At 38.3% G+C, this 23235-nt stretch overlaps 1 protein-coding gene across 1 annotated transcript; it reads left to right on the forward strand.

Moving 5' to 3' along the window:
• Positions 1-2303: 2303 nt before the first annotated feature.
• LOC131310017 (ADP-ribosylation factor GTPase-activating protein AGD3) lies at positions 2304-19649 on the forward strand. Its single transcript, XM_058336793.1, has 19 exons — positions 2304-2919; positions 5250-5326; positions 6016-6116; positions 7627-7697; positions 8210-8272; positions 9132-9176; positions 11563-11628; positions 11743-11790; positions 11893-11988; positions 12066-12107; positions 12846-13064; positions 13163-13294; positions 13808-14032; positions 14169-14255; positions 14331-14663; positions 15953-16098; positions 16237-16330; positions 17536-18014; positions 19123-19649. Exons 1-19 carry the CDS (start codon positions 2875-2877, stop codon positions 19268-19270), a joined length of 2517 nt encoding a protein of 838 aa, XP_058192776.1. The 5' UTR covers positions 2304-2874; the 3' UTR covers positions 19271-19649.
• Positions 19650-23235: the final 3586 nt, after the last annotated feature.

Genomic DNA, 23235 nt, shown 5'->3' on the forward strand with positions numbered 1-23235 from the left:
CAGACATGGCATGAATTCAGTTTCCCCTTGGCCACAAGAGGTATAACGTGAGGAGGAGCTTGTCTCTTCCAAAAACGTATGACTTTGTCCGCAAGCCAGTGTCTCCATCCCTCTTCAATGGTAAGTAGTTGAAGATAAGGACAAGGGACAAGAATTCGATGGACTTATGCGAGTGAATACTTCGGGTTGGTGCTGTGTTGTAAGGTGCGCTGTACCGTACTGCATACTTCTGAACCATCGAAATGTGCATTTGATGGCTCGGATCTCATTTCAGCAATCAACGATCGAAAATCATTCATTGCCGATATGAGATCCAAGCCGTCGGATGCACGATCCGACGGCTCGGAGGTGCGCAGCATGGTACTGTACACACCATTGCACAACACCATCCCCCAATTCGAACAGAACTATGGGTACCGATGGCAATGGACAGATGGATGGTCGGCATATGGGCCTCATTTGGAGATTCAAACGAATGATCCGACCTGTTCATTACTTTTAAAATTATTCTGTCGTTTGACCTCGTAAAAACTTCAATTCAATCGGACAACTGTAAATGCTTTTCTGAAGAAATTGTGAAGAGAAATGAGCCACTAGAAAGAACTATTATTATGAATTTAATGAACAACTTAAATCATTTGTTTAAAATTCTGTAATGGAGTCCCACGTGCCAATCTGTATATTATCGGTGCACCCTCCATCGGTCCCCATAGAATTATTGGGAGTACTTATGTCTTCTCATATGTCACAAAATGTGCCAACCGATACTCAAGGAAAAATTAAAATGAGAGATTTGCAATTTAACTCAGCAGTCCAGCAAGATCAATCATACTTAATGATAGGGACCCTAAATGAGAGGTTTGCAAAATTAATGATAGGGATCGAGTGGAAGATTTGCAAATCTAGTTTTAACTTTTAATTATGAAATCAATCACGCTGTAAGATTTTATGCTGAAAACATATTTCTTACTATAGGAAATTAATTAGTATTTAATGTATATATACATGTTTTATTAGAGATAATGATTAAGTCTTCTTTAAACCCTACAAATCATGTAATCGATTGCACGCTATAAGATTTTCTTGTGAGAAATTAATCTTTATGAAAAAAATTAAAATTGGCTCCGTTCCATTAAGATTCTTATTTTGTAAGTACTTATTTGTCATTTTACAAGATAGATCACTATTTCATAATACATCATATTTAATTAAAAAAATAAATATTTATTTTTTAAAAATATATTTATTTTCCTTTGCAGCACGGGAGATATGTCTTTTATAAAACTGAATTTTGTCATGTGTCGCTTTCGCAACTCTCACAGGAAAAATCATCGTACCTTGACATATGACAGATTTTTTCAAAAAAAATGACCAAACATGAAAATTAAAGTAAAAACAAATAGCTAGTACAGATACTTTGACCCCTTCATGTTTCTCTAATTTTCTATCTTACACTATCTTGCAATTGTCAAATGTGCCCCAATTATTATCGGGCGTCTATTTTGTAGACATAAATAAAACACAAAAGGGAAAGAGTTGGTTCAATTCTTTTTGGAGTCGAAGGCAAAACATATAGGTGAGACTTATCACTTATTCTATATAAATTCTATATTTATGTTTCGCAAATTATTTCTTTAACCTTTTTTTTAATTATTTCTGAGATGTAAAATTTTATAAATTAGGTTTTTACATTCATACCGGTTACTGTAATTAATACTATAGTGATTCTCTTTTGGTTTTCTTTTATACTAACAAAGTGTGTATATTATCCACATTATGTATCTTGTTTGAATTTGAACACTAGATCCTTGATCGGGAGAAATGAAGTTGGAAGATTATTAATAAAAATGAATGAATGATGGATAGTGTATTCGTACGCGGGGATGAATGATATTCTCTCATAGACTACTGCCACAATGGGGAGGACATAAAGGGTGTTTTAAGATGTAGATTTGCGGAGGCTGATAGGATAAAATAGGAAAGATGGTTCTTGCGGTGGTGTTAGTGGCGGCGGTTAGTGGAGATAGGAAAGAAAAATCTCACTAGGGAGATAACAGTCTTGGGAACGGAGTGGTTGCTGCAACATTTACAAAGCTGGAGGGCCAAGGGGTTTTCCCCCATGCAAAGTCAAAAAAACAAATTGGCGTACATTGAAAAACAGTACGATCCTTCATGGATCAAACTGAGAACATAAATCCTTCGAGGGTCAATATTTAGAAGTTCGGGAAAGTATTAAGGACGTAAAGTGTAAATCTTGCAAAAGCGAAATACAGAACAAGCTCTGTGTACACTTTTTGGACCCTGTCACCCACTCTCTCTCTCTTTCACTCTCACTCTCTCTCTCTCTCTCTCTCTCTCTCTCTCTTCTGTTTCATCATTCTCCGGTTTAATGGAATCGTGTTTAAAAAGCCACTAATTTTAGTAAATTAAAATTATATAATAATTCCCAAGAAGACTAGCAGTAGTACAAAGTACGAAACATCTTGAAAACACCGTTAATAATCACACTCTGCTTTATAGGGTTTCTCTCTCTCCGTTCCTGCTTTTTACTGCCCAGTTCGTTGTCTAGGGTTTCGAACCAGCCAATTTAGCTCAATTCTGGACCCCAAATCGGGCTTAGGTAGATTTGGTAGTTGTTCTAGGTTTCAAGCGAGTCTTTTTTCTTTCTTTCTTTATGTGATTGAAGTAAAGGTGATTACTCTGGTTTAGGGTTCTGTTATGATTGAGATCGGGGAAAAAGGAGAGATCTTGAGTGTTTTTGGGAGCATTGAGTGAATTTTATGTGGTTAGGTTTAATCGCAGAAGATCGAGCATTGGTGTAATGTTGGAAAAGTTATACTACTACAGACACGAGGACCAAATACCGTCTCAGATATGCATTTCGCAAAGCTCGACGATTCTCCCATGTTCCGCAAGCAGGTAATCTCTCTGACTCTCTCTCTCTCTCTCGGTCATGTTATTTTTTTTTAATTACATGCACCTCAACTAATCCGACTAATCAATCCGACCGTCCACTAGCAGGCCCAAATTCGGGGGGGGGGGGGGGGGGGGTTGTGTTCATGCAATTTATGTATTGCAGCCAGCAGGATTTGAATCTTTGCTCAGTAAATTTTGCATTTTGGCATCATCACTTAGTTGGGTTTCCATCTGGATTCAGTCAGAGTTAAATGCCAGATTTGGGGCTCGTTTTTCTTGATAACTCAGGTGTCCGGGCCAATTTACATGCACATCGACTAATTTTTGTGACCAATCCCACTGTCCACTAGCAGGGCCTAATTAAAGCGGGGACAAAGCTTGTATGTACTGCCTCGTTGGAGTTGATAGCACTTGGGAGGTTTCGAACATGAGGACTTTGTTCTGTAAATGTTTCAAGAGAGGTTTTTGAGATAATAATTGGAGAAAGATAGATAGAGAGATGAGAGTAGTGAGTGAGTGAAAACTATGGGGAACCGTGCTGTGAGAGAAAGGTAAGTTTTGGGAGCCAAAACCGAAGGAGTCTGAGACCTCCTATGAGGAGCAAACCCTAAGTCCCAGACTCCCAGGCCTTGATCACCCGGCCAACCCCTTGGGGTTCAGATTTGTGGCTTGTTCGAATGCTATTATTGTGTACAGTTTGTTGATTGCGATATTGTGAATGAATCATTTTCATAGATAACTGCACCAATGAGTCTGTTTCGTTAGGTGTTTTGTAAACTGGAATGAGGCTGGAACGGAATGTCATTCCTTTCGGTAAATTATAGCAGAATGTACATTTCAAATTGGGCCAGTAATCTCTAATTTAGGTGAATAGTCAGTCCATTGGGAGGCTAAGGATGCCAAATTCCATTCTCTCCGCAAACATTCCATCAAACCAAACAATGCATTTAAAGTGCCTGAAATGCCTGCTCTCAGCTTTCGAGTTCAAACCTCTGATACCTGGCAATTTGCATTTTCTTCTGGAAAATGGTCGGTCTGTCAAGTCGGCATAGTAAACTAAATGCTGACATGCCGACTTATACTGGGGTAAGGACAACTCTATCGCATTGACTTTAGCACAATCAACTTATAAGGGAGTAAATGTAAGTATCATAACTTTGGATTTCCCTCTGGATTCAGTCAGAGTTTAAATGCCAGCTTTGTGGCTTGTTCAAAACTTCAAATGCTCTTGTGTACTGTTTTGCGATTATAATCTGTGAAGAACTTTCAAAGATAGCTGCACCACTGAGTCTGTTTCGGTAGGTAGTGTTTAGTAAGCTGGAATGGAACAGTCATTCCTCTGAATGTTGATTCCACCGTTGGGTTTGGTAAAATAAAACAGAACGTAGATTGTAAACTGAATCAGTATCACCTGTTTAGGTGAATGGTCATCCAGTTTGAAGCTAAGATGACAATTCCATTCTCTCCTACAACCGTTACATCGAAGCAAACAATGCATTTAAAGTGCCTGCAATTCCTGCTTTCAGCTTTCAAGTTCAAACCTGTAATACTGGGATTCTTCTTATGGAAATTGTCGGTGTGTAAATTTCTTTCAATTCGTTGTAGTCATCAAAATATTGACACGTAGACTTATAGTGGAGAAAGGCCAATTCTATCAATTCGCTTTAGAAACATTGTGTAGCAATAAAAGAAAATCATTGCACAACCTTTGGGTCCATGTCAATGATCTCATTCGACTCGTATTATGGCGAACTATGTTTATTTCATGAAAATGAAACTATTTCTGGCGTACAAGCTATTTTAAACCTTAGGAGATACATTTAGTTATGTCTGATGAAAAATAATGCTAACAAAAGGAGATTAGAACCCGGCTTGGATTATATTAAAAATTGTATTGACCCAGCGATCAACAAATTATGCATCGGTTAGTTATTTTAGTACCATGCACACCAGGAAGTCATATTACTGTTTCTTAATGAAAGAAAGAAGTAAAAGTGTTTTGAATTTGCCAAATGGGATGAAGAATTGCATGAATCGCAGTTTGTTGTGAATCAGACAAAGCGATGAATCATAATTTGTAAGATTCATCACCGATTTTCTCTTATGTTAGAGTCACATATTGATGCATATCGATTCTTCATGAAACTCGTATGGAATATTGGGTCAAATCAGAAGTTGCAACTTTTAATCCAATCACATAGTGTGTCAGATAGCTGGGTTTTAATGCATCGGTACTCTTGTAATGGCCACAAGCTCTAGTGATTGTGTGCAGGTTTTTTTATTGGTTTCTCATAGACTTTGCTTTTTGCTGATGTCTTTGTTTGGTGAGACAGATACAATGCTTGGAGGAAAGTGCTGAATTCTTGGGGGAAAGAAGTTTAAAATTTTATAAAGGATGTCGGAAATACACGTGAGTACACTGTCAATAATGTGTCTCATTTTTTTCCTGTAGTACGAGTTCAACATTTTTGTTTATATTTTTTCATTATTAAGCATGTGTGATCGTGTAATAGAATTCCAAGCATATTAGTTTGCTTTTTGTATTCATTCTTCCATTTTCATAAATTTGCTGTTGCTGTTTTGATTTGATTAGGTACCGTTAGTCAATCTTCTTCAATAGCCTTTTGACTTTAGACTGTAATTTGAGCATTAGTCCATGTTAATATTTCAAATTTGTGCCTTCTAGTTCTTGACCACAGATCTGTCTGCGGAAGGACTTGGATGGATAAGTTGGTCTTCTTTTTCTAATAGATATTCTCAATTCCTTAGTATTGTTGTATGACTGGAAGAAAATTTGTGAGGGGAAGACGGTCGATAGAAGTAACTTGAAAGACACTTTGATGTTTGTAATCCTTTGGGCCTGAATATGGATAGAAATACCCCAATGAATTCAAAAGAATTGATATCTTCTTGTTCTGCATGACTTCTTGGTTGGATCATGGATGATCTTAGCTCCTTTGTCTTCTAGAGCAAGTGACGACGTATTAATAGCTTGTTTATTTGTGTTTTCGGTGGCTATCACGTGTGATATCTGGTAAGATGTTCTATGTTTTTTATCATAAAAGAAGGTGATGTTTCTATGTGCTTTGGAACTTGCAGTGAAGGGCTTGGCGAGGGATATGACGGGGACATTGCTTTTGCCAGCGCCCTCGAAACTTTTGGTGGAGGTCATAATGATCCAATTAGTGTTGCTTTTGGAGGTATGTCTAAATGTTTGGTACTTTATCTTCAAACTTCAAAGTTATTCTGCAGTTGTGATGTGGATGTAGGTCAGTCCTTTTGTTTCTAGTTTTCGGTAATTAAAGAGTCGGTAATGGTGATGCCTTTCTTCTTAATTACTTGCTTCTTAGATAGCTAGTGCACAGACTCAGGCTGAGCAACTTGAGCATAAATGACCTTAAAGTGATACTCCGTATGATGTTCTTGAGTATTAGGTAAGGCGAGTATGATTTTGATTGAGGTCAGTAATTCGTGGAATGGGAACTTGGAAATCTCATTCTTTAGTATCGTTATTCCCCTTGTTTATTACTTGGGGAGAAGGGGGGAATTAGAAAACAATACTAGCAAGAAAGGTAAGGTTGAAATGGCCTAATTTCATTATTGACAAGATAAATGAAGTCGAGTAATCTGAGTCAAGGTTTTAGCTCTCTCACATGCTTTTCCTTGTTCTATTAGCTAATGTTTCTTTTTCTCCTTATAGCTTGAAACCCATGCAAGTAATAAGCTCATTTCAAAAGGAATACATATGTTCCATTCTCAAAAGTTAAATAACAATGTTTGAATCCTGTCATTGTTTTACGGTCTTGGGTAGAACTCAATCCGAATGCTTGTTGGTGAAGTGAGGGTATCCTCACACTTGTATGCATAACATTTGTGTGGTAACTGGTACCCTAGCAACGTGTGACTTAGCTTCAAACCCTCGCACACGTCACGTGCTGGCTCAGCAGCACATGTCACGTATCCTTCTGCAGTTATCTGTCTGATACCATCTTACAAGGTATTGGTAACCCCAGAAGCTAGCTATTGGAGAGAGGGTGCCCTCACTCTTAACCGGTGAATTGGGATACGCGTAGTGTATCGGTTTTGTCATTTCATGTGTCCTGTAACCTGTTGGGATTCGTATCGTGTATCATAAGATAGCTACAACTTTGTATCGTGTGATTTCTTCTCCAGTTCGGTACGTTATATGATTCCTATGGTTTTGTGAACAAGACACCGTTTGCCTCAGGACATGTACTGAGCACCTTTCTTTGTTAACAGTACTGTACATCGCTTTGGTACCGAAGCAACTTGGGACTTCTCATACATGGTACATGGTTATGGTAGAAGAGAAATTGGTTGGAAGTTTGTGAAGTTCTTACAACAATGATCCATAGACTTGTATGAAGTTTGAAAATTGAACTTCTTGAATTTGGGTGGCTCATAGTTAACATAGGCACATGTGGACTGCAGAAAAAAACTTGTTTGGCAATACTAGTGCTCTTTGATGTCAATGTTAAATATCCGCAACTTAACCAGTCACCTGGAGTATCTGGTGATTTTGGTCATGTTAAGTGTGTGTGCTTTCCATTTTTATTTCTATCTGTGACAAATTGATAAAAGTTGAATTTAATTCACTGGTTCTGAATGAGATCTCTACATGTCTGGTGGTGTGTAAGATATTAGTCTATCAGTTGTGTTGCTGAGTGAAAATTCTGCTTGCTTTTGCAGGCCCTGTTATGACAAAATTTACTATTGCATTGAGGGAAATAGGGACATATAAGGAAGTTCTTAGATCCCAGGTGAAGTTTTCTTACTTCCCTTCATTTCGCCCCCCACTCCCGCAACCAAATGGTGGAGCCCGAAGTATTGAGCTGCAGGGTTGCCAGTTTCACCTAACGCAATGCTGAATGTCAATATGTTCGATTACGTGTTGTTGCTAAACGCTTGTTCGCCAAACAAGTCTTTATTCAAAATGGATTATTTTCAGAAATTATCACCCAACAAATTCCCGAAATAGTTTTCCAAAGAAGTCTTTCTTTTCATTTGTCATTTTTGTTCAGAATGAAGGGCATTTCTGGGAAGAAAGATTCCAAAGAAGTCTTTCTTTTAACATGTGGTTTTACTACATTACTGTAAGTTATAGCCCTAATATTTTGGTCATGATGCTTTACTTCAACCCATCCCCAACCCCCTGTAAAAAGGAAAGGAGAGTGGTGTTGCTCCCTTTACTAGTGCATCAGCTATACAATGTTCTTATTTGTTTGGAGTAGAGATGGTATTTTTCGTCTAACATTTTCCATTTCTGTTTCAGGTTGAACACATGCTGAATGACAGGTTGCTACAATTTGTCAATATAGATTTACATGATGTGAAGGTACTAAATGCCGCTAACTTCTACAATTGGTTGACATTTGTGGCATAATATATCTTCGATTAACCGGAAAAGGTCGTGAATCATGCAGGTTTTGCCAGTTTAGTTCTGTGAGTGGAGTGGTTCAGTATTCTATCTATATTATTTATCAAGGGCTAATGATGACATCTTAGTACAGCTACTAGTTTTGGAATTTGGTAAAATTGAATTCTTTAATATGCTCATATGTCGCTTTAAATAGTAGTGAATCCAGTGTAAACTATTTACTGGGCTGATATACTTGCATTCAGACACTGATTGTTTCAAATTTGAATGTAGAATATTGTTGCTGAATTTCATTGCTAATTTTCTATGGTTAATAATGTTGTCTGTTGGACACCAGTCACCTTTTAACATATGTGACTATGTGAGGCATGGGTGGGTATGTTCAAGCAACAAGTTCGTTGCAGAATGCAGAGGGTGCCTTCCTGCACACATGCACATCCTAATCATGAATAATGCTTAAGAATTCATTGTGCTGGATAACATCTATGCTAGAATTCGTTGGAAGTAGCTGATTCCAACTTCAGTGAAGGGCTCTTAGTTTGTGGAATGAACTTATGGAGTAGCTTTAGTAGTAATTGATTAATAGTCTTGAATCTCTAGGCCTACCGATAGTGTATGCACTTGTTTGGCTCATCTAGAGTAGTCTGGCTTCCCCTCTACGGGCATGCATATGATCTTAGGACTTAAGCAACTCTCTGAAACAACTTAAAGCTTTTAAAGCAGCTAGTTGTAAAAGCAGCTAGAGGTAAAAGCAGTTTCACTCTCTTTCCTATTATAAGTTGTATCAGCTAATAAGGGATCTTGTCGTTTTGTGCAGGAAGCACGGAAGCATTTTGACAAGGCAAGCCTTCTTTATGACCAGGTGATTCTCATCTCAGGTACTTCGATGGTTGATGATAATAATAAATCATGAAAAAATCAAAAAAAGACTCAATAAATTTGACATAGAAGTTAAAGTCTTTTTCTCCTTCAATCAAGATAGTAATTTTAGGGTTTGCACCTGAGGCACTAACTCACCCTACTAAATCAAATAAGGGACCTATGAACCGCTCAGGATGGTAATGGAAATTTACCTTCCTTTAGATCCTCACTAGACCAAATAAGGCACCTACGGACCACTAATGACTCGTAGCTCCAAGAGGTTTTAAAAGTAGGCAATACTTCACTTTCCGTCAATACATCTGTTAGTGAAAGATGAAATAATCAAATGGAATGGATGAAAAACAAATGGTAATATGCAATCTTTTCTGACTGATTTTATGATTTGGGGGTTTTCCATTGATCTTTCCTTTCTTCTCAGTCTTTCATTTTTAGATTATTTTGGATTTGGGGGTTGATTTGGGGCTTCTCCTCTTCAATTCTTGGTGTTTGGTTTGCATTCCAGTGAAAGTTCCAATTGGGTTGTTTTTCTTTGAAGGAAGTAGCTATCTGATTATGTTCTGTGCTCCTGATGGTGTGTCTCAATCTTTCGAGTTGTTTTGATATTGTGTGGGAGAGAGTAGAATAGTGATGGTTGAATGAGGGAGAGGTTTCTGTAGATCTCTCACTCTGATTCATTTGGAAATGGAGTGATTGGGTAAAGTAGTTGGAGGGGTTGTCCGAGGGGTTTTGAAAGCTTGGTTTCTTGGGAGTTTGAGGGGTGGATGTATAACGTTGGGAAGAGAGGTTCGTCAAGGTTAACGATTGGTTTGCACAAAAGATGTGAAAACATGAATCTAAAGGTCTATAGGTGGTAGCGATGGCATAGCCATGGTCGGTTTTGAAAGAGGTTGTGATAGGAAATTCTTGTCTACTGGTGTATGTGGCTGTCAATGACGTGTGGTGATGCTAGGTGAAAAATTACTTGATTGAAGAGAAGAAATTTGTTACTGATGCATAGTGTTGGATTCTCTGGGTAGTGCATTATGGGTTGGATAAAAGTAGGGGCTAAAGTGGATTGATCCTTTAGTTTTTTTGGGGTTTGGTTGATTGGCATGTGAGAGCATTGGAGCATCAAAGCCCCCATAGGTTGCGCTGTGTGATCTTCAAACAAACCATGAGCCTCAACAAGGAGCTGGGGTCATTTCGTCAAACATGTGAATCTGACCGTTCTTACTTTGCTTGGTGAATATAGTGTGAAGCAAAGTACCTCATTGCGTCGTTGATAGTGTATCTTAGTCTTCACCTTATAGCTAGTGTTTAGGGTTGAGTTCTACCTTTGATTGAGAAACTTGGTATCCGAGTCAAATACTCGGGTGGGTAGGGTACATGTCCCTGGCCTACACATGTGGAAGGTTCTTCCGAGAGAGAATGCCATGCAAGATGGTGGTGTGAAGTAAGGCAATATGTAAGAGTGAGGGCAGCCTCGACTCCATATCTAGTTTTTGGTATCTACTTTTGCCGAAGATCGCACAATAGAGAGATGGGAGATTGTTAAAAAGTACAGAAAAAGTTCATACTTAAAGGCCTGGTTGGTTACTAACTCACTGGTAAGTAATAACCTTTGACAAATACGGTGGTGCCTTTTTTTCTTCTAGGATCTCTCAACATCAGATTGCTCAAAATTCTGCTCTTCAGTCGGGGAAGAAATTTGAAATACAGTGTGATTTCAAAGGTGGAAGGCAAGTGCTCTTGCTTTCGGTGAAGTGGTTCTTTATGCGATCACACTGGATTGGATGCAGATTTGGAGCTACCAAACAAACTTTCACAATTGTAGTTACTTTTATTTGCTAGTCTCTGGGAGTGTGGAGTACAGTTGAAGGCAGCTTTTACTTTGTTTGGATTTATGGATGGTGTATAGACTAATCAAAGTTAACAGACTCAAACCTTAGGAGGCATTCAGATTGCTTAAGTGAAGAAGTTAAAAGCCATTTTTTTACAACAGTTGCCCACTTACCCAAGCTCCATGCCTGTTTTATGTTGCCTTCCCGAAAAATTTCCCTTCAGGTGCATGCTATATTAGGGTTCTTCCTTCACTTATTAAAAAGATTGTTGTAGCACTTCCTTGATTAAGATCATCTGGTTATATGTGGGTTTGACAAATTTTCACTGTGCTACAAATTACGGGAAACTGTGATATCTGAATGAAAACCCCAAATTTTTTAGAATTTGTCCTGCTATGGCATTTTCCGTCCATTTTAATTTAGCAAGAAGTGCCCAAAACAGTCTTGTTTATCCAAGAAGTTTGATAAGTTACTGTAGGAGAAATTAGATTGATGTACTTGAATATTGAATTTCTGTGTAGTTTCTTAAATCATTGCATGCTGCAGGCTCGTGAGAAGTTTCTATCGCTAAGGAAAGGAACAAAGAATCATATAGCTACAGTTCTGGAGGAGGTATTATTCAGAATGTTCCTGAATGATGTGTATCTGGACAAAAAGATAAACTGGTTAAACCTTGTAGAGAACATCTTTTTTCCATAAAATGCTTATATTTTTGAATTATTCCAGGAGCTTCACCATGCAAGGTCTACTTTTGAGCAAGCTCGCTTTAACCTGGTAACTTAATATTTTGTGCTTACAACCATAACTGGTTATCCAGATTCCAGAATCAGAAAATTGTATCAAGTCTACGAGGCTTAGAAATTTGATGCTTTCCAGGTAACTGCTCTTTCAAATGTGGAAGCAAAAAAGAGGTTTGAGTTTTTGGAAGCAGTTAGTGGTACGATGGATGCTCATCTCCGTTACTTCAAACAGGTAAACCATTTTGTGCAAATTTTTTAGTTTCTTGCTGGATTGCTTGTGGACCCCCTAAACCTTGGTTAATTTGTTAGGGGTATGAGCTGTTGCATCAGATGGAACCATACATCAATCAGGTTTGTTGTTATATTCGCCTTTATGGTAACAACATGTGGTGCTTTTTGTAGGTAATTAACCAACTATTTTGAATTTGATAGTTTTTCCATATAAATCAAAGTTTTGGTCCCGGGTTGAGGGTTTTAAGAGGGGACTTCTAGATTAGGTCCTTCAAGCTAGAAGAGAAGTTAAAACTGAAATAAGGGATGGGAAAAAAACACATCTGAGTCGCTTAAATACTTTTTAAATCCATTTTACTGGCTTGACTATATGTGATCAAACTCATGGAGATGGTTCATCTATAGACCCCTCCTGAAAAAATGAGAGGTCAATGTACCGATGATGGCAGGATTCAATCCCAGGTCACAGTTACCGCCTCCAAAGACTAGTTGTTAATTTAAATCTGCCAGCACCTTGTTTCCTTATGCTTTGAATTTGCGTTTGGCATTGAAGAACACAGCTGTGCTGGAAAGTGCACACAAAATTTTATTCCTAACAATAACATTGACCAGTTCAAACTATGCTCTCGTGATCTCGTCTTTGTTTATCCTAGTTTTGCTTATGTTTCTGTTTGTATACTGAAGCTATTTGGGTTCTAGCTCTCCACCTTTGGCTATTTGTTGAGACGAAGGCAGAGAGATAACTTTGGAAATAGTATAGCGCTAGATTCTTTGAGTTGAGTTAATGCATTGATGTTTCTGAGCTCCACTTGTTCTAATTAAGGTTGAGAAATATGAAGTGCCACGTGTTGCTTGTAGGTCTTGACTTATGCACGACAATCAAGAGAAAGGTCCAACTATGAGCAGGCAGCTCTTAACGAGAGAATGCAAGAGTACAAAAGGCAGGTTGATCGAGAAAGCAGGTTGTCTTCAAATGGTTCTCATGGATCTCCTAATGGGGGGGATGGCATACAAGCAATTGGTAGAAGTTCACATAAAATGATAGAAGCGGTCATGCAATCTGCTGGAAAGGGAAAGGTTAAGAGATCATGTTCACTTGTATTTTCTTTACCTTTTTTTTTTTGGGTTAACTTCCGCATTAACATCGACATTTGGTGTTGGGATGATAATTCCAGGTTCAAACTATTCGACAAGGTTATCTCTCAAAACGTTCGTCAAACCTGAGAGGTGACTGGAAAAGAAGGTTTTTTGTCCTTGATAGTAGGGGAATGCTGTACTACTATCGCAAACAATGCAGCAAACCATCTGTAAGTTTATATGGAATGAGATTAAATTCTTTCCACCGGCGGTGCAAATGGTGGGTTTTCCACAATTCCACCACCGCTGTTGTGGGCCACACAGCGTTCATCGATATAATCTTAACCGTTCATCTTGTAGGGCCCACATATTAGTGTATCCATGAAAAAAAACAGTTTGATTGGACACGGTACATGTATATATCAAAAGTTGAATTTTAGTTTATATAATAGATGGTCTGATTCTGTTAATTGTTTTAAAGTTAAAATGTCCATTTTATAAATCGAGATTCAAATTTGGATACACCTATCAATGTCTGATCAAGCTAAATTTTTAAATGCAAATACTATTTTGCGGGCCCTACAAGATGAACGTTTCATATAACTAATAGACGCACGGTGGGGCCCATAATGACGGCCCACTGGCGGAAGAAATTTAATCACATATGGAATATAAGTATGGATTCTGTCCATCCATTTTAGTCTTAATTCCGTCCTTGCCTTTGTATCACTATGAATTTTTAGGGATCTGGCAGTCAACATTCTGGTCAGAGGAATAGTTCTGAACTTGGTTCTGGATTGCTGAGTCGCTGGCTTTCTTCTCATTATCATGGGGGAGTACACGATGAGAAATCCGTTGCTCATCACACCGTGAACCTGCTGACATCGACAATAAAAGTTGATGCCGACCAGTCGGATCTGAGGTTTTGCTTCAGGATTATATCACCAACAAAGAATTACACCTTGCAGGTAGCCTTACTGTAGGTTGCACTATTTTTGGTCATTTAGTTGTGTGTCTCATACCAAATCATCTTATTTCTGAATAGCTATGTTGTCAGTGAAAGTTAGTGTTATTTTTAATGTTTGTATTTGCCTGTCAGTGCAGGCAGAAAGTGCCCTGGATCAAATGGACTGGATTGAGAAGATAACTGGGGTCATCGCTTCACTACTGAGTTCGCAGACTCCTGAGAGGGTAATTCCTAAGTCCATTATCACAACGGGTCTTTGATTTTCATACTTAATTGATAATTGAGTTGTTTCCTTTCAGTGTTTGCTGGCTAGTCCCATGGGAAGTGGTCATCATCGATCTGGCAGTGAGAGTAGTTCATTTGAGAGTTCTGATTTTGATCATGCACCAGTTGAAGAATACACATCCGAGAGGCTTGGCTTTGGACATCATGAACGGGCATTGAGAAGTTCACAACAACGTACCTCTGTGAAAATTGAGAAGCCGATTGATGTGCTACGAAAAGTATGTGGTAACGATAGATGTGCTGATTGTGGTGCTCCTGAACCCGATTGGGCATCCTTAAATCTTGGTGTTCTTGTCTGCATCGAATGTTCTGGTGTTCACCGGAACCTGGGTGTGCACATATCAAAGGTAAGTTGCATATTTCTGTGCACAGTGCTAGCATCTTAAGACACTGTTGTAACAATTTTTGGGTGCATATTGCTTATAAAGAATATAAAGGTTCTGTTCATGTAATAGTTTTTACTTTGTCCATCAATGACATGATAGTGATTGCTGAATTACTTGCTGGAATGAACCCAAGAATTGATGCCTCTGCTGAAGTCTATTAGGATTACACCTTTAGATTACCGACGACCCAGCGTATGGTTGAGAATGTTCCATTGAAGGTCTATTTTAATGCCCCTTCATCCAGCTTCTCATCTATCCTGCTAACTTAAATTCAAGTCCTATTGACAGGATGGGAGCTCTTTGGTAGAGTAGATTAAGTTAGTTCATGATCATCATATTTGTACAGTACATTAAGCTAGTAGCTCTTCTCAGCATTCCTCCGATGTAACTATTGCTTGGAAGTTTAACTGATGGCCCTAGGTTGCCCATATGTGATGTTGTCAAATAAGAAGAGATTAAAGGATTTTTCTAACCTTAAATTGGAAGTGGTTCTTTTTTTGTTGAGTTTTTACACAAATGTTTTATGTTTATTTGTTTTGTTTTCGTCTTTGGAAATTTGGGGTCCTGTGGTATATTTTTTTCTTTTTGGAAATTTAAGCATGTTGCCATTTGGATATATCTGGAATGGGACCATTTGTAAGCTTAAGCAATATTGGGGCTAAAGCAAACTTGCTTTAGCCTAAAGCCGGCTTTGCCGTATCGCTCATGGACTCTCTTTGGGATGGATGAAGATGCTGTTCATCAGACCAGTGCTCATAATGAAGACATCAATACTGCAGAGCCAGAGGCAGAGTTAACTAATATCGACTCACTTGAAAGTATCGTTACTAACATCGACTCACTATTAACAACCACTTTATTTTGATTTGGAGGACCAAAGAATGTGTTCATTCTCTCCCAACAGTGTTTTTTGTGTGTTTGTGTGTGTAAGCACGACACGTTTTCTTGGTAGTATTTGCTAGATTTGATGAGTATGCTTCGCCTTGCTGACATATTACTCCGTAGTCCGTACTCCGGCAATTGGATACGTGTGAGAATAGATGAAAGATTCAGTGTGCCTTTGTGGGATTGATATTCTATTGAGTTGGTTTAGTAAACGATTCCAGAGTGTGAAGTTTTTTGAGGATGATATTGTTATTGTTCTACAATTAGAAGTTAGAATAAGTTCATTTCAATATCTTAGGTTACCCCAAGAGGTTGCTTGTTTGGTTGAGTTCAGTTCTTTTGCTTATGGTTGGTTTCTATTGCAGGTAAGGTCACTGACACTTGATGTTAAAGTTTGGGAACCTTCTGTGATAAGTATGTTCCAGTCATTGGGCAATACCTTTGCTAACTCAGTATGGGAGGAGCACTTGCAATCAAGAAGTGGATTTCAGGTTGATCTTGTCCCTACAGGGTAAATAATCCCCACTATAGTTAAATGGAGTTTTCACTTTCAATTTTGAAAGCTTTAATGCAAGAGCTTTGTTATTGTTATAAATTTGTGCTTATTATTGGATGTTGCTAATATTCACTTGCTGTTCTGATGCTGAAGCTTGTACAAGTCTGACAAGCCACAGATGCTTTTTATTGGGAAGCCTAGTCATTCTGATTCTATTTCAGTAAAGGAGAAATTCATTCATGCAAAGGTATGCATATTATCCTTGTGCTCATTTTCTGAAAACTTTCATTTCCACTTGATTGCACGTGACTTTGAGGAGGTTCTTTTCATATTCCTGACAGTTTTTTTTTAACTAATATTCCGGATAGCGTAATTATACCAAATTTTTTATCTATGGCAGGAGATATGTTAACAGAGAGACGTATGTAGATTTATCAATTGGTTAATGAATACCTGCACAGTTTTGATATGTGCATTCACTAGCTTGAGAAAGGCACCAGAAGCATGGTGGAGAGAGAATATATTGTTAGGTTAAGTATTATAAGCGGATGCTAAATGATTGATCCTCACAGTGTTCTCTTGCTGTTAATTAATGTTGTGCCTATGTCAGTATATTGCTTAGTTATCTAGTAGTAGTCCTGGTTTAAAACAACTTATCTGCAAGAACTGAACACTGAAAGATTAATGCTACAATACCAATTGGGTTTTTTACATCTACACTTAAATAAAAGGGCAATCACAATTGCATGATGGGAATAACAATATCACGTGATGTGGGTGTGCTTCCCCTTCTTTTACTTTTGTTCTATACTGCTGATCTGTGGCTCTGAACGGGCAATCGGGGCCTAGATACGAGAACATGTCCATAACCTGCCCCACTGTGAACTAATTATTTGGTGGTCTGACCTTATGGGCATGAGTCATGATTGAGCAGGTTTATGGTTCACTTGATTGGCGCTACTTTTTGTGAATGTGGGTGCACACACGAACCAATTCTGATTTCTGAATGCTACTTCATTTATAAGACCCTGAGTCTTTGAGCGCCATATAGTCCCTTGCCAATTTGGAAGTTATGTGTTGAATGCGTTACCAAATTACCCTGCTTCATTATGACAAAGTACACAACCAAGAAACTGGAAAAAGAAATCAAAAGCATTGAAATGTGTTGCTCAGTCCGGCAATTTGAGCAGGCAGTTAAATTATTTGCATTAAGAACCTATGAAAGTTGTTTTACCTTTGTTCTAGATATTCTGGGTTTGCGAGTGTATCTTCATTTTTAAGTTTTTAGCCTTTTCTTAGGTGTTCTGTGAAATCTGCTCTGGAAAATAGGGAAGTGCTATCATTCCTCGCTTTCTTTTGTACATGGGTCGTATTCCCTTGATGCCTTCTCAATAAATTTTATTACTTATAAAAAAAAATAGTGAAGTGCGATCATGTTTCTTCTGATTGCAGTATGCAGACAAACTTTTTGTTCGGAAGCCCAGGGACAATCATACAGTGGCACAACAGATCTGGGAGGCCGTTCGTGGTAATGACAAGAAATCTGTATATCGGCTCATTGTAAACTCTGAAGCAAATGTAAACTCTGTCCATGAGCAAGTGTCATCCAAATCTTTAACCCTTGCCAAAGCGATGCTGCTGCAAGAGCCGACAAGCCTCGATCAAAGCTCTGGAATCTTAGCTGGGGATTCACCAGCACGGTCCTTGAACGCTTCAAACTTAGCAGCAGGTACAAGTGAAAGCCATTCAATGGAGGATCTTGAGGGGTGCTCCTTGCTTCATGTGGCTTGTGAAACTGCTGACATTGGCATGCTGGAGCTCCTCCTACAGTATGGTGCAAACATAAATGCTTCTGATGCAAGAGGTCAAACACCACTTCATCACTGTATTCGTGGAGGCAAAGCTACACTGGTCAAGATGCTTCTTACAAGGTAATTACTGATCCTGACTACAAATCATAGTTACTATCACATCCTTCCTACAGATCATTTTACAATTCACTGTTTCAATGTTTGTACAAGTTGAGAGAAAATAGGTTGAGCTGGTTTGGTCACTTAAAACTGAGAACAGTGTTTGTTCCTGCATTGAATGGCTTATTGGGGACTTAGATGTAAGTAACGATAGAGAAAAACGACAGCACAATTGTTAATGGAACTGTTAGGGGAGTGACATAAGTTGCCATAGAATTTGAGGTTGAAGGTGGTATGATTTTATCAAAACCAATTAATGTTATAGACCTTGACAGAGTAGAATGGGGGGAAAAGATTAGCGTAGCTCAGCTCCATTTGATTGGGACACCAGGAAAATGATTAATGCAAAGTTTTGTTTGGCTTGGTTGCTGTTTCATATTTGTGCACAACTATTGTGTTAAGTCTCCTTCACTGAGGTGCAAACTACTTTGGTTTAGCTTCGCATGTAAGCCAAATTCACCTTTTGTCGTATTTGACTCAAGTACTACTACTTCATCTGAAAGAAGGCTATATTGAGTTCTAGTAGTTCCGTTTGTCTATTTATTCATCATAGCTTTAGGTGTAAGCGAGTCTCTTGAACTTTCTGTTATTTATGAAGGATATAAAAGCAACATATTTATTTCTTGGGGGACCTTGGGTCTTTGTAAAGCCGATAGTGTGGAGTGCTGAAATACGAAATTGCTAATATGAAATCAGTAGCATGGACTGATACCTTCATGGCTCCTGCATCCAATTCTCTATTTTTATCTATTGGTGGGTTGTCTATAAGAACGGTTCTTTGAGCCTCTATTGGAGATAAGGTTTTGCTTCCAAAGCAAGAATAATTGGTCGATGCCCCCATCCTCAACATAGTTCTCCAATCTGTCATATGTCTCTCAATTTCCAAAATCAGTCAAAGCAGTCTGTATAGCTAAATTGGGGAAGTAATACTCATTCGCGTTATTTGCCCATGCATGTTCTCTTCTCTTTCCTTGTGCTCTTTTTCTCTCCATGTATAGTCCCCCATAATACTGGTTGCCGCATATTGATCATCCGGCTCATTTAAACAGTTTATTGTGCTCAACTGCAGGGGGGCAGATCCATATGCTGTCAACGGAGAAGGTAAAACCCCTGTCGAGCTTTCAATGGAGTCAAATGTTGAGGAAATGAGGTCCTTGTTCTATTATCGGCTCCAATTGGATAGTAATCTTGAAAAGGATTTGCTTCAAGGGCTTTAACATTTGAAGCTCGGTAGCCTCACTTCGGAAAGGAGTTAAGGCGCCATTTTTTTTGGGTCGTAATTATTTTTATAAAAAGTACCTGTAGATTTGAACTCTTGTGCATTTAGATGCAAATTTGTGCTTATGACTCTATAGTTAAAGATGGCCCCAGCTGTTCTTGAGGTGAGAGCTGCTGGAAGCATTTAGCCTAGGGGCTGTGGTAATGTTAATGGTGGTGTTTTGTCTATTTTGTATGGTTCGTCCATTGATTTCGGAATTTGAGGGCGTGTTTGTTTGTACATTATTTGGTCGATTTGTCTTTTCGAAGGGGAATTAATACATTATTTGTAAGTTATTATGCTTAGATTAAAGCAAGAAAAGTTGTTTTGGAATATCAGTTCGGTCGTTGCCTTTGTTTTTTGAGAATCGGTTAAACAGGAAGGGGGAAGAGATCACTATAACCGAAGGTTACAAATAAATAAAGCACTAATCCACCATCGGATGCCTTTGGTTCAGAATTCAAATGTGCTATAGGGTTTAATTGTTTTTATTTTTCTGCGCTTTTTAGCCTAGAAGTCCCTAAAGTTCGAGATTGTGGACCAAACGATAAGGGAAGAGGGGGGGGGGGGGGGGGGGGGGGGGTTGGGGGGGGGTGGTGGGAATTTGGAGATTGATTTCCACACTTTCCTGTTCTTCATTTGCACTTTTTTCTTGTTTCTACCAGGTTAAGTTACTATAACACCCTTGCACTTTATAATTTAATTTTCCTCTTGTTTTCTGAGTGACAGAAATAACCCTTGTATCTCCGGCAAAAAATAAATCCTCTACCACTCCCGGATTTTCGTTTGCGCTCGCAGAGAGAGAGAGAGAGAGAGAGTTCTCTTTACTACTTAACTTTTTCTTTCTTTTTTGGCGGAGCACAAATTAGACAAAGAAGCTTCCTTTTTTTCTTTTTTTTTTTGGCATGAACTAGTTAGAAAACTACTTATGGAATTGCTGGGTATTTTCGGTTCCTCCCCAGATCATGAATGGGCTCAAATTGCTTGGCTATTTGTATGGGCAATCCTTTGAAGGGATTTCTATTCATGAGTTTATTGGAGGGGTAGTTAAGGCATTTGAAGAAAAAAGATTTTAAGGTTAGACGTGCAAGGGTGTCAGAGTAACTTTACGTAATAGAGAAAAAAAGATGGTGCCAATAGAGCAAAAGAGTGCGAAAATCACTTCCCGGTTTTCTAAGGACACAAATTTGATTTATTGACATGACCTAGGTATTTCATTTATTATCGTTAAATTTAGCATTTTCAATAGATCTATTCTTAATATATTGATAATGTAAAGACATTACAAACTTCGAGAAAATATAGAGAAAAATGTCATGTTTTCTATAGTCAAAATAAAGTAGGTAGTACTTCATTTTCGGGAATATGGGTGGACAAAAAAGGAGAATGAAAGGTTAATGTGACTTTTAAATAACGCAAAAGTTTTTTTTTTTTCTCAAATTTGTTTCTTTGCAATATTGGACGGTTCCGTTCAATAAAAAAATAAAGATAAAAAACCTATTCATTGAACGAAAGAAGCCGAACTTTAATGTCGACTCTGGACGTACAAATTATTCATTGTCCATGGAGCAATGTTAAGATTTTTCTTTCGAAAATGTAAACATCAAATTACAAAAAAGCAGAGGTCCTCATCCAAAGACCGAAAGAATGAAAAGGTAAAACAAAGGTGATAAATACAAAAGAAAAGCAATTTTATCCAGCAAAAAGGACAAAAAGGTGAAACTTTACTAATCTCACGATTATTTACTCAATGTATCCCGAAAATTTACCCAAAAAAATTCCCGAAAAGAATGACAAGTGATTGAGATTCACTTTCATTTATAGGACCCAAATATAAAGTAAATCTTAACTAATAACTACTGATTGCTCTTTCCGGGTACATGGCGTTGCTCGATAAGATGTCCCGATTTCAAACCAGAGAATCAAATCCCGGGGAGGACAAATTCCTGGCGGGTTCCCCAACCGACGGCCCAGATTTCACTTGGGAAAAAATCAACGGATCAGATCTTCTCCACTCTCTGTTCTAGCACACAATTCGATGTTTCGCTTTCGGCCTCCTCGAGACAGCGACACACTCACTCACACCACCCAGCAGCTATCATCATATCAGGGTAATTTATTGGGTGCTCTTGGAACATGAACACATGATATCCGAACTCCTTATCCACCACACAATCGTATGCCCCATTCGGCTAAGAAAAATAAGTACTTACTTTTGTGGGGCTATGTAAAAATCAACTCCAATGGATATAGTTATTTTTTGAATTAAAAGTGATGCATTGTGAGAGAATGACATGTCTCGTAAAATGAGAAATAAGTATTCAAACAATCTTGCTATTGTCAGCCCACCTGGCTGACGACAAGCACACTAGAAGTCAAAAAAAATATTTATTTTGTGTACTTTTTATACCCATTAATACACATTCTCATAATTACTATTGTCATCCTATTAGACTAATTTTAAAATTTTCCATTATATTATGGAATTAGGTGGGTTCGAACACAAGGCAATCATGTCCAGACCACTGAACTATTACTCCAACAATCAACTCCTCTTGTTGATGTAGCCCTAAATGAGCTAAGCAGTTTGCGAGTTCGGCTCGGTAAGGGCTTGGTTCGAAGGATAAATGAGCGAGCTCGAGCTCGATTTTGCGGCTCGTTTGATAAATGAGCCTAACTCGAACCTAACAAGGCTCGGCTCGAACAGGTTCGCGAACAGATTCGTCTCGGCTCGAAATATATAGGTTCGGCTCGGCTCGACCGTACTAATATATAGGTTTGCGAACAGGTTCGTCTCGGCTCGAAATATATAGGTTCTGTTCGGCTCGAACATGCCAATATTCGGTTCGACTCGGCTTGTTTAGCCAATTTTTCAATATTAAGGCTGAAAAGTTGACGAATTCAAGCTCGAATTCGAGCCGAGCTGGCTCGTTTATTCCAGACCGAATACTAACGAGCCGACTCGAGCTTTGTACATTCTTGTCAAGCCGAGCTTGAGCTGAGATTTTTCGGCTCAATTCGAACTCGAGCTAGACGAATTTTGATCGAGCCGAGCTCGAACATGCCAATATTCGGTTCGGTTCGGCTCATTTACACCCCTAGTAGTACTATACTAACTTCATAGTCCTTCCATCGGCCCCAAACGCATGGTCATGAACCCCACGTAATTGTGTAGTTGCTAAATGGATTGAAGTATCATGCGATAATGTCCTAACAATTGAATTATCACTCCATCAATTGATGAGCTCATTCTCTTGTATATTTTTTTTTGACAAAATAGAGAAGATTAAAATAATGACTTAGTGGCACTTACATAGCGGAGTTCATTACAAATAGCATAGACTTCTTAAGTTCAAAAAATGTACTAAAATTTTGCATATCTTTGCATATAATTGAATATTTTTTTATATTATCAGCACTAAATTAATCGTGCAAATCCAAAGTAAATGAGAATTAACTCAAATTTGTCAGTAAATAGATCATATAACTCATCAAAATAAAATAAATTAAGCCCGATAAGCTTTAAAGCAAAGTAAATATCGTTATCTTGTATAAGTGCTTTGAATGCAATTTTTTTTGTGCACATTTTTTATCACCGTTGAGCTAAAATCTTGCCGCTGCCCTTTGGATAAAGTCAAACTAACAATCTCTATTATAAAACAGAAGGGTGTGGGGACAAGTTGTTGGAACGGCTTCGATTCATTTGATCCAAAAGCTGTAGTGCATCTTCTCACTTTCCGGTTAAGTGCCCATGATTTTCACGTAAATCACACAACTGTCATCCCTTTCCAACTGGGATGCATATTGCCATAGGTACGGGCTAACACTAGTCTAAATATAAAACGGGAAACACACAAGACAGTCGATATCTTACATCCCAACCTAGACATTTAACCTGATGCAAACGACACTTAAAATCTGTCT

The sequence above is a fragment of the Rhododendron vialii genome, chromosome 12a, assembly GCF_030253575.1.
Source record: "Rhododendron vialii isolate Sample 1 chromosome 12a, ASM3025357v1".
Lineage (NCBI taxonomy): Eukaryota > Viridiplantae > Streptophyta > Magnoliopsida > Ericales > Ericaceae > Rhododendron > Rhododendron vialii.